Source organism: Polypterus senegalus, chromosome 1 (assembly GCF_016835505.1).
Source record: "Polypterus senegalus isolate Bchr_013 chromosome 1, ASM1683550v1, whole genome shotgun sequence".
In the NCBI taxonomy this organism is placed as follows: Eukaryota; Metazoa; Chordata; class Cladistia; order Polypteriformes; family Polypteridae; genus Polypterus; species Polypterus senegalus.
Window position 1 is genome coordinate 93,655,263 of NC_053154.1, and position 12,941 is coordinate 93,668,203.

The window sequence follows — 12,941 nt, forward strand, 5'->3', positions numbered from 1 at the left end:
GGGTACAAGGCAGGAATCAACCCCAAAGGTCATGCAAAAAGGCAGTTTCTCCTTGGGGATTAATACAGTGTACCAAGAACCCTTCAAAAAAACAAAAAAAGACAGGGCACCTGGTTACAAATCTTGAACACTTACAACACCATTCTCATTATACAAATACTATTACTGGCAAGAATCTGGGAAATAGAAGGAAGCAACTGTAAGCAATATAGCAATGGATTTGTTTGTAGAATTTCACAATTACATAGACTATTCATATATGGTGATGAAGAATCTTGGCACATAAATAATACCTGAAAATAAAACAGCATTATCTTCAATAGTGATTTTATTTCAGTATTTATAGAATAATCAAACCATTTAGCAATAAGTAGTCATAAAATAAATTAATGCACTGGACACTATATCTCTTAGAAAAGCATGCTAATAGCCTCCTAATATGAAATTAAATAAATCCATTTATAAATAAAGAAAAAGATCACATTAGTTAAGAATAATGGACACACAGTAAAGGCAGATTAAATTAACCTTTGCATTATAGTAGTCACAAAAAATCCTTCACCAAATAGTAAGACTGTGTCACCTGACTTGCATACTGGTAAATGCTATAAAGAAGTGAATGCCAGCAGCACAGTGTGGTTCCAGAGGTACATCTGCACCAGCATATAAACCAGTATAAATAAGCAATTTTTGTGGATTAGAATGAGCTATAGAATAAAATTAAGTAGTGGACCACAATCAAAATAAAAAACAAAATAATTAGTTTTATACCATTAAATAAAAATTGTGCTGGTAAACTGAAACTGAAAATAAACTATGAAAAGTTTGAGTCAAAATATTTTAAAAGAGTTTACATGTGGTTCTTTGGTGGCTGGATATGCAGAACAACACGTGATCAAATAGCTTGATAAGTATCAAAAGTCAAGCTCATCAAGAACCTGGAGATGCACGATGATATCCCCTTAGGACTTGTATGTTGGCCGGCATTCTTCACACATGTATCTTGGCAGCACTAATAATGGCACTAGACTGGGTCATCCTATGCACACAAAACCAGTAAGCTGCACAGCAATAATAGGATCAATTCCTCAACAGGACAGATGTCCAAGCTGGCAAAACCCATATGAATTGTCCTTCATCTTTTGGTCAATAATGTAAACTATCCAACTTGCCACTGCAAAAAAAAAACAAAAAAACAAATTGCATTTGAAACAGTAATAAGTCAAGACATTTAGTTAGATGTGAGTCATGCTCTGAAAAGCCACTCAAGGACATTTTACAGTGCCTATAAAAGACCATTAATAAACTCTTCCCCTTTTCACATTTTATTGTTTTATAATTGACTGTCTTCATTTATTTAAGATTTTTTAAACATTGATTAGTTACTTCAGGTCTATTCAAACTGCTGAAATGTTCATTTCTTGCAGAAGGCATGTTTCCATCCATGTGCCTTCTGTTCTGTGCTTCACTCATTTTGTCAACAATTATGACAAGTTCCATATACAAATGAGTAACATTCCCATAATATGCTGCCTCTATCAAGTTTCAAGTTAGATAGTGGCACATTGCATAAAGGCACTGTATTTAGTCTAAAAATTTGTAATACAACTTAAGTTTATGCTATACATCTAGACCATTTTCTGAATCTTGTTTTGTATATTTGGGATTCAAAGATGGATTATTTGATATATATTTCACAGAAAGCACATATGTGAATTACTGTATAAGCAAATAAACTATTCTCTTAAATTTTCCACAGACTTCTTTAATATCCACTTCCACAAGTCTCTTTCTTGCTTGTACAAACAGTTTAAAAGGAGGAATTGTAATACCTAATGATCACCAATTTTCCACAGGTATGGCTCAAAGGCCTTCTAAAATATCATTGATGGTATATTTCATTATGCAGATGCACACAGACACATAACTAACACCTTTTCACTTTGGTATGAAACTTGAAAACTATTCCTAATGTATACTGAAAGCACGTGAATCACTGCAATTTTCATAAGGTTTTGTTTGTTGTCTTTTTTTTTGCTCTCAATGGAGACGGACTGAAATATGAAGCCTGTTGCTATTCCTGTACTACACTATACACCATAAACAGCCTGGTCGCATACTTTGGTTTCACTTTTGAGATTTTGGCACAGTATTTTTAAAAATTATCAGGATACAAGACAAGATAATATCTTGTAAAAGATACTTTAGTACTGGTGTTACTGCTTCTGGCAAACTCAACTCAAAGTTTAAATACAACAAAATTACACAGTATACAGTAATAAATATCAAGAAATGCAAAACAATTTTAAATACTGCAAGCATTTTCCACAATGTTCCAGCTATATAACTAGGGCTTAGGATGAGAAGAAAATGTTCATTGTCTGTGCTGTATTAATTCATTGTACAACTCAATGGGAAAAGAGGTTGGCCCCCACGCAAGGCTGCCTATATACTGTACCTTGACAAAGGCGTCATCTTAATACCTAAGCATTCTGTTGGTGTTATACATGTGTGGAACACAAGCAATCCCACTGTACTTTTATTTAAAAACATGACAATAAACTTGATATTTTCAGAACATAAGCATGTAATACTACAAGTCAAAATTGCACTGCAGATAAAAAGGTTTCAATGACTATATGGGCACAGCCTGCTTTTCCATATCCTCTAGAATGCCACTTTGTAAGAGCAGACAAATCCTTAAAACAGACTTACTTAGATATATGCCATCTGTTACAAGAAGTATGAACTTATGCACTTATACATACACACACACACACACACACAAACGCACACACAGACACACACACCACCCCGTCAACTAATCCTTTATAACAGTACGGTCTTTTGTGACTTTAACTCTATACTATGAAGACATTTTCTGACGCCAACACTACCTCATAGTAAAATTGTGCCATTTCTTTCCCACCCCTTTGTCTTATTTTTCGTTACTACTAATTTTTCACAATGTTAGTCTACATTCTTGGTATAAAATGAAGTGCATGCACAATCTTTCAACTGCTCTTTAACAACCATAACCAAAAGATTATTTGTCTGTATCCATCCATCCACTTTTCAAAGACAATTTTTTTTCACTCTTTGTACAACTATAACTGGTAGCCCTAAACATGCATTTTTATAGATTAATCCTGTATGCTCTCTAAAATAAGTTATTATTAGTAATTGCACATAATAAACAACATTAACATTATCAACTAAATTATAAAAGTGTTTGTCATGTGGTGGGTGCAGCAACGCGCAATCAGCAAATGCTCCCAACCTCTCCTCTCCTACCTCCATCAATTTATGCTCAACTAGAAACACAGAAATGCATTTTGCAACACTGACCTCCGAGAGTAACCCCTGGGCTGTAAGTTGGTTTAGGACCTAACATCACTGCTCTGAAACACTATTTGGTCCTTTGTGTAACAACTATTAACTTTGACACAAGTAGTTATGGTACTTTTGTTCAAACAGTACTTAAACATACAGTACATGTCACTACAGATAGTAACAAAAATAAGAAAAAATGTAAATAAAATGCTACAAGTTGTAACTTCTTATAAAACTGAATTTGGGGAAAAATGCAATCAAATATTTTAAAACTAGGGGGCTCGCTCCTCTTTCTTTCCTTCGCCAACCCTGTGTTTGGTTAATTGGATATACAATTTTAAAAGCTGTTTTTTTCCTTTGGAATTGTTTCAGTTTCATTATTTGCACTTTTACAAGCTTCATTAAAAACAATATTTGGAATTACCTTTTCAGGATCGCATTGAATTTTGATTCTGTTTCTGGAGATATTTTAATATGAATGGCTTTTCACGATCTCCTTTGGTGTCTAATGTTATTCGCAGAATATATACATTAGCTTTCTTTTCGTCTGTTTAAATGTGCATCGTTTCTCCGTGATCTTAAATATACACCTGACCGAGTTGTGTAATCTTTGAAATTAAACTTGTCTTGTTTAACTGTTGTGGGACCACAGATTCTCATAGCGTATGGTCCATAATTTCTCTTTTTATAGTGCTAATGCGATCTTTACCTTGTTTTGATACTTTTGAATTTTTCTGCTTTCATATTCTATACCTTTCTCTGCCATTGTTTGTTTGAGCCTTTCGAATTCTACTGCTTTCATAATCTCTTATCTGCCTTTTATTCTCTCCAACGCTTTTGGGTCTCTTTTCTCCGCACTGCTCTTTCTTCTTTGCTTAGTCATTGACATTTCATCTCAAACGGATTGTCTTTATACGCTTTATATGTGCTGAAAGCACAGGATCGGTTTGTGCTACGTGCCTTTACACGACTGAGTGTTTTGCTGGCCATGCTCTTATTTGATATCGGTTGTAAGTAGGGTGTGTCTTGCAAGAATCTCATGTTCCACGTCCCCACGAGACAGTCCAGGGACAATCTATTGGCACCAAGTCTCATGTTTACGGTCCCAGAGAAGATCACGTCTTGTCGTCCTGCTTTTCCTTTCCGAGATTTCTTTTTATAATAGAGATACTATTAAGTGTAGGATGGAGATTTCATGTTTTGCTTTAATGCAGATCCTTCTAAAGTACTATTTATACAGTTGTATTGAACATGCATTCAAATGGACTGCTAGTGACACAACTTTTTTATTATTTCTGACAGCACAGAAAGTATCTTTTTGCTATCCTGCCATCAAAGAAGGGAGACTCTTGGTTCTGTCCAGTGCCTCCTGCAATTACTTAAAATTTGTTGCCTAAGCTGATGTCATATTACAAGACTGTCGGAAGAGTTGCCAACTTTGACATGCTGAGCACATCAAGTTACACGGCAAGATTTTGCTGGGCACATAAAATTATGGACTATGTGATGACTGTCTCGCGAAGCCTCAAATTTCCATAGCATAGCTGAACTTGCTCTGTTTTCTGACAAGCAATCAATTGACTGGAATGATTCCAGTGTGAAGGATTTACTGGTAAAATAGGTTCAGCTGCAAATTCTGACACATTTTTCATTTTTTCCCATTCCATCGTGGTGCTTGAAACATGAGACATCACACAGATGAGTCTCTCTTCTGTTTGTGAAGTCCAAAATACCCACATAACTTATTCCTCATCGCTGCACTATATGCATTGTACTTCCAGGTAAGTGTTCATTGGTTGTTAGCTCTTATGCACAAAGAGTACATCCCTAAAACTTCTAAATCTAATCTAATCTTTTGTTGGGATGAGCCACAGGCTGTGTCACATTACATAACTGTTGTTGATCTGGAGAGTGTAGTGCAACTGCACCCAACATGCTAAAATAATGTAAATTAAGTCTACAACTGAAAATCGATTAAAAAGTCACATAATTTGACATTTATACGCAAGTTTCTTAAAGGCAGTGCACCTGGTATCAATGGTACACTTCTCAAAATCCCACGTAATTATTACTGTGAGTGAGTATGTCAGAGCAGATGAGGATATTGTGCCTTTCTTCCCCTGTCTCATGTTTGTTTTTTTTGCTTTAATGGTCAATTGTGTTTGTTGCTATACATCTACTAGTTTTGGATTTGTAATAAAGTTTTGAATTCTCTACCAAGGCCAGCTTTCACACCTCAGTACCGGTTTCAAAACGAAACAAACCTAGCACCCCAGGCCCACAGCTGCTTCGTTCTGCCCAGCCCCTGGAAATCTGTTTCTATACTATAGCTAAACTCATCTATGCTTTTCTGCAAACCTAGTGTGAACAAAAAATAACCAGATGTCAGACATTAACATACTTAATTAGTTACACACATCTTCCTATTATTACATTCCCTATCAGAAGTTTTTTTTTTATTACAATCCTGTCCATGCCTATCTCACTCACTAATTTAGCTGCAATAACATATTTTAAAAATACATTTATAGGTCAATACTGCAGTCTTCTAGATAACAGTCAAAAACATGTCACTTATATTTTTAACTGAACATTAGGAAAACGTTTCTATTTCCTAACATTTTTCCTAACAGGAAAAATAAATTCAACATGCACCTTTATACTCTTAAAACAACATCTAATAGCAGAGAACTAAATAACCATGCTACCAATCTAAGAAGTTCAAAAATATTTTTGAAATTAATGAACGGTTTCTAAAATATACATCAATGATTTTTTTTTTGCCAATAACAAAAGGATTTTTATAAGTCAAATTCTCTATATTCTCGATATTTTACCTTAAGTCCTCCACCTTGTCCTGAGACCTCAGATATCTTGGCCTGCTTCTCCATCTCTTCTAGTTTTTTCTTTTTTCGTTCAAGGGCCTCTGGGTCCTTAATGCCTCTGTTTGTTGCCTGTTAGAACAGAATACAATGCTTCACATAAAAAAAGCAATTTTAACTCTCTGAAGATTCAAAACTGCAAGTATGTAATGACTAGTAACTGGCTCTCCAAACAGCACTAAAAGCAGTTATTCTTATATAAATAAGTGTCTAAAACTTAATATCAAGCAGTTATGACCAAGGAGTATAATTTACTGTTGCCATATAGTATCTAGCTATGGGTCTGGGCTTCACAATTAAACATTATTAAACAAATATTATGGAAATGTAACAATATTACAGTTGTATCAAAGAAAATTCTGGCTGTGAAGTTGCCTACATTGTTCACATTATTCTCTAATTAAGCCACCATCTATGGTAGCCTGATGGGCAAAATATACACAAAAAGCCAAAACATGTTTCCCCAAACAAAAATGAATATGCAAACAAAAAGACAAAAATGCACAAAAAATAAAAATCAAAAATTGAGATAATGTCACTAGAAAATAAACTGAAAATAGTAGGGATCTGTAACAATAAGCAAGACTATCAGAAGACATTTCTTTGAACTTAAGAAATCCATCAAAAAGAGATGTGCACAAAATGGTGGCTGCAGTGGCTCGAGCCCCTGCCCCTACCCACTAGCCCCATATTGGCCCGAGAGCCCTTTTCTTCCATTAGGAATGTGCCTCTATTCTTCATTATAAGAAGTGCAGAAAAAGCAACAATAAGTAATGGTCCTTGTTAAAGTGAAGTTGGCTACTCTTTACTACCCATCAAAATAAAGTGTGGTCTTTAACAGGGGTATCACTACACTGGACCATGTGGGATTTTTTTTTTTAGCGCACCACAGTGAAAGTGAAGCTGCAGCTTGCTTATGAGCTATGGATAAACACACCCATTGAAGCATGGAGACCCCAAGCTTTAATGGATTTCTATGGAAGAAATCGTCGACACTGTAAATAATACAACAAAATTGTGAACGTTCATTGGTCAAGAAGGCTTCATATATGTAACTTTTAATTACTTCCAGAAGGAAACTACCCATAGTTACCTGACTGGCCATTATCCTAAGTTACTTTTTGCTGTTTGACCCCATAGGAGCCAAGACAGCTGTTGAAATTGATCATGTATTGCTGCTGTTTGTAATTTATAAAACTACAGATTTTAAAATTTGGAAATATTCTAATTTTGTGTTACACAGAGGTTTAACTTGGAACAACTGAGTGGTACTTGGCAGGCTATGGCCAGACAGGAACCACAAACACTGTGTACTGCAGTTTGAATAAATCCTCTCTTTCAGTTTTAAATAAAGAGGGGCAGAAAATGAAACAGGAAAGTCAACTAATACCAAAACAGTAGTCACAAAATTAAATAACAATAACATGTCCTTCACTGTGGCAACCTGAGAATAACATGTTTGCTGTTGAAGCTGGGATGTGATTCCTCGCATCATGCGGGCAATGGCTGTTTTTGCACCCTTGTAAAGTTTGATAGGGTATGCAAGAAACAACAAAACTTAAGGGAACACTTCAGTCAGGGGTTCTTTACTTGGAAGTCGTATAACAGTTGTGTTTTAGGGGGTGTAAGGCTGGTATCACGAGAATCTCACAGTTGTAAATATTCACAGCTAAGTTGTTGTATGAAACAGATGGTTTTAGAAAATATATAGAATTGTTTGCAAACTATGCTCTTATGTGGACTGCTCATTTTGTCATTGTATTCAGGAATTCTAGCATGTCATAGTCTACACAAAGTTATTTTATTGTTATTTCTTTAGGAAATCAAGGATGAGGACAAAACATCTTTTTTGCAAGTAGATAAGACATCAGGCGATTCATACTGTGTATAGCTATCCATGATAATGAGTCACATGGATATTGACAGCTTAATTCAGAAGTATTTTATTGGCTTTCTTGAATCGTGAGATAAAAAAACTGATGAAAAACTCTGAGAAGCTGACAAGATAATAAAAGTAGTTGTTCAAATTAAGCAGTAAACATAGATCTAGATGAGGTTTGGTGTTACTGGTTATGACAAGATAAATTATGTTTCCTCTTTCCATTATTGATAGCCACGCACAAAGCAGTAAGACATATTTGCTAATGTTTACATAGTAAAATAGTGGCACAATTGTACGATGTTCTGAAATAATTTATTTCTAAAATTCTGCAAAGTACAAGACCACTGTGGAAACTAAAAATAGTGTTCATTCTGTATAGTTATACAATGATAATGATCCATAACATTGTGTTCATGCTGCCTTTAAATTAAAAATCATGCAGTATAAGACAAAGTGTTTATGCACAGCATTTATCTTACTTCCTACAGCCTAAAGTCAAAAGTAGTGTGCAGAGGGCATGCTCAAAAAATACGTGTAATGCCACAAAAAGTGCCTGCTGACACTTTTGTACGCAAGCAATGGTACGAGAATGTAGTTAGAGTTTTTTTGGGGCACATACACCATCCAGATCTAAACACTAGCGTGTAGAGTCCCTTACATTCTACATCGGAGCATTGCTTTCGAATGTTATTTACCTTTATTTATTTACTTACTTCCTACACCATAAATCACAAGTAAAATGCAGAGCTTCCCATATACATATACAAAGTGCAGTAATGGCAAAAGTGTGATGTGCATTCTTGCTCCGATGTAGAAGGGTCGTCATAATCCGAGTTTACCTCTGGGCGTCTATGTGAAAACAGCAGTGTCAAATGCGGGGGGGTGTTTGGGCTCATGAATGCGGCCGAGATAATAAAACTGAATAAAAAAAAAAAACCTAACCTTTACAAGTATCATAAATTACACCGGCTGTTACAGACTGAAATCAAATGTATGTTTTTATTCTAAAATAGTAAGAATAAGAGCAGTTCACTTCTCAAAACAGAGTTGTGCAGGATCGAACTCATGACCTTTTGATTCCCAGTCAGCAGCTAATACTGTTGCGCCACAGAGGGAGTCATAGTAAATGCGTGTCAATGTCGCACACTAAGGCGGCTTTTTTCTCCTGCAGTTATATTTTTGAATAAAAGCGCACTTGTTCTGTTATATTTGTACCTTTTGTGAAAGTGTTTCTTATATATTTGGACTTCAGGCTTCATACATTATATAGTTTATGACTACATTTTGTCATTTACTACTAGAATATGAAAAACGTTTGTTTTAAAAATTTGTTTACGCAGATTACTGTAGAAATGGAACACACATAAAATGTGTTTGTTCCAAATAACAATCTACTACTTCCACTCTAAAACTCCACTTCACTCCCAGATAATCAATCAAGGCATGAGCTGGGAGAAGTTTGTCCATGTTCTAAGTCGGTAGGGGGATGGAATAGCCGGATGCTTGCAGCTTGTCTTAATCAGCACATTTAGAGGACAAAAGACGCTGGCGGAAAAGAGCAAACAGATTTAAGAAGCGATTTAAGGTGGGACGGATCTATGAGTTTTTTCGTAGGCTCTGGTAATTATAGTATAAAAGGAATGTAACCAATTGTATCTCAAATGTTGTGAGTCACCTTGAATAAGAGCATCACCCTAATAATAGGTAATAATAGTACTAATAATAAGCTTCATGTAGTTGTACTCCTGTGTTTGGTGTAGTGCGACCTGCAGCATATTAAATATTGCATTTTTTCCAATTGCTTGGTTACAAGTGATTAATGAGATGATACTGTAGTTTTCAGAGTTGAGTTGAGACATTTTAGAAACCACAGGAGCAGAAGTTAATATAGGGTGACACAATATTAAGTGCTGCTGCTACATAGCTTTGGGTTTTCAAATCCTAACGTCGGGCTCTGCCTGTGTTCAGTTTCAACTAGTCAGTTAAAAAAATACAATTAAATTATTTTTTTTCCATTGATTAGTCATTTTAACTGATTAATTGTGGCAGCCCTAATACATATTACATATTTATAAAAAGCAAAAATTTTACATATGACAAGTTAAAACTTCAGCATCTTTATACAGTAACTATTTGGACAGTTCCTTTTAACTCATTGATTGAGAATAAGGGAACACTGCACATGTTTACAAAATTGTCAAAATAAACATAAACAGTGTGAGACCTAAACAATGGTTTTTAATAGTTCATGGTCACAAACAGACCATTTATGTTTTTCAGCTTAACATTTTACTTCTCTCATTGTGTGCCAGAATAGCACATAGTAGACACATTCAAATGCATAAGTAAAATTTCACAAACATATATGGCAAAACAATGGATAATACAGGGCGAGTCAAAATTATGTTAAAACTAATGGTACTGCGACGTATATACTTATACACAATTTTTGTTAAATGTTAACATAATTTTGACTCACCCTGTATATAATAAACCCACTTTTTGTAAGTGTTTTGGAAGTGCTTCTGTGGTTTTAATAAAGCCTGAAAAGATATTTACAATGTTGCAGTCACAATTCAGTTATTATACATTTACATCCCACAATAATACAGTATTTAGCAAATAGTATGCTAATAGTAAACTTCAACAAAAAAAAAATATCACCACAACAGTAAAGCAACTGTAACATTCTTAAGGTGCTCTCAATATATTATCTGTTTAAAAACAAACGAGGAATATATTTACTAGAAAATGAATAAAAAAAGAGTGCCAACTATATGATGACCGCTTACTTTTCATTTCAGGGCCAATAAATGCACGTTTTACCCTGTAATTATTATTGTGCATGCCAAAAATTCTCAGATATTAAAGACAAGAGGGTACCACTTGTCACCATATCAGACAGTCATCCTTGGGTTTTGAAATAGGAAATGAAAAGTAGTGAGTTTATGATGGAAGATAGGATGGGATGCAATGGGATTACTCACTATATTAATCTTAAAACTGATGCAATGATCCAAAAAAATATTTAATATGCTTCACTGTACCAATGGATAAAAGTCCAAAGAAACATATGACCCATTTGAAAGGAAAGTGAAATAAAACTAGAAGTGTTCCAAACCTCTTTCTGTCTCTTTTCCGCAGCTTCAGCAAGTTGCTTTCTTCTCGTTTCCTGATACATAAAATATAAATTTCAAATAAAATCAGACATGTATTTATGCATAAGACATATTTGATATAATCTTGCTCAGGCATGGAAAAAATTGTGTTTTATATAGTACCTTTCTATAGTGTACACAATCCCAAAAAATTACTTTGCAAATGGTTAATTTTTTTATTTTAAAACATAAGCATTGGCAGGTTAAGAGTCTTTCAATATCACACAGTGAGCAAAAGGTCATGTGGTTTAATAGCTTCAATGCTCTTAAATTACATCTTACTCCAGTTTATACATTAAAACTGGGGCAATTTTAAAGGACTGCTGTGCAGTAAACAAATACTATATATGTTGTGTGGCTTACTATATTGATTTTTATCTTGAAGCAACTGTAAAGTGGGAAGTATTCTAATAATGCTCATGAGAATTCTATATTATTGAATTAATTTTTAGCAATTTATTTTTAATTTATATTACTTTTTCAACAGTAGTCTTATGAAACTCATATCTAATTCAGACTATTTAAAAGGCACCCTCCAAATTCTAAACTTTATCTATTGCTCCCAACAAGATGAAAACGTTTTTAATAGGATTATAACAACCTTTCTTTGTCACAATGACAAGATATCAACAGCAGCTTTGAATATTTAAAGCATCACTTAGTTTTGCGGTTTAAAAATACCGATCTAAATCTATTCGCCGCATGTTAGCTGGATGACAGCTGCAATACAGTATTGTACACATGATTTCTGCAACCATTCGGAGGCAATCAACAGGAGCTACAGCGCTAATGCTGTATGACAGCAGTCGAAATAAAACGTGAAAAAACTCCCAAGTGATGGACCTCGCAAAACTATAAACGCAACAGTAGTTAACAACGACGATGCAGACAATTTTCATCAAAGATGCTTAATGCAAAAACGTCGGTTTGCAACTTAACATGGACGCCATAAAAGCAGCACTTTGACCAGCGCCTCGCCCACCGAGCGGACACCGAACAAATTGTTGGCTCACCGGGTCAGGCGTTTCAACCACATCTTCGTGCGCTCCATTCAGACACGGTAAACACATCCCCATTCCAGATTACGCCCTGTCAGCTCAGCCCGACTGCGACCCCACAACCCCTAACTCTCCGAGATCGACTCTGTTCGCACGGTCAGCTGGCTGGAGTTGGGACGCGTCGAAAGCTGTGCGCATGCACGTGTGTGCTTGACTACAAGAGGCGTGCTCGGACGGAGAAGAGGGGGGCGACAACAACAATAAGTAAGGCAGCACCAGCACCTAAAACATATTTAAAACATTAAACTGTATCTCAAACGGAAGTGCTGTCACCGGTTAAAGACCGTAACCGGATGTGACGCGTGTAAATAACAAAGTGATCGTTTTAATCGTCATTATTATTATTACATATTATTTACTGAACTGCGCCACCATAATGTATACAGTATTTTTGTAATATGATCACTTATTGCGAGAGCTTTACGAAGCTGGTTCCTTATTTTGGAAAACACGTTGATGATGTAAGGATAATTTTCAGTGTAACCATTTAGCTATCTTTCAGTTAGTATATCAAAAAGAGCAATACTATTTTTTTATTTCGTAGTTTGCATCGAAGCATGTATGATTTTAGTTATTATGTTACTACTATGATAATGTTAAACGTAACTGAACATAAAGTTGCCGAAGA

At 35.1% G+C, this 12,941-nt stretch overlaps 1 protein-coding gene across 1 annotated transcript; it reads right to left on the reverse strand.

Annotated features, from left to right (window-relative positions):
- Window positions 1-310: 310 nt before the first annotated feature.
- Window positions 311-12,598, reverse strand: LOC120529632 (small VCP interacting protein). The gene is made up of 4 exons (XM_039753611.1): window positions 12,269-12,598; window positions 11,219-11,269; window positions 6,171-6,287; window positions 311-1,174 (listed from the first exon to the last, which is right to left on the reverse strand). The coding sequence occupies exons 1-4, from the start codon at window positions 12,329-12,331 to the stop codon at window positions 1,160-1,162; spliced, it is 246 nt and encodes an 81-aa protein (XP_039609545.1). The 5' UTR covers window positions 12,332-12,598; the 3' UTR covers window positions 311-1,159.
- Window positions 12,599-12,941: the final 343 nt, after the last annotated feature.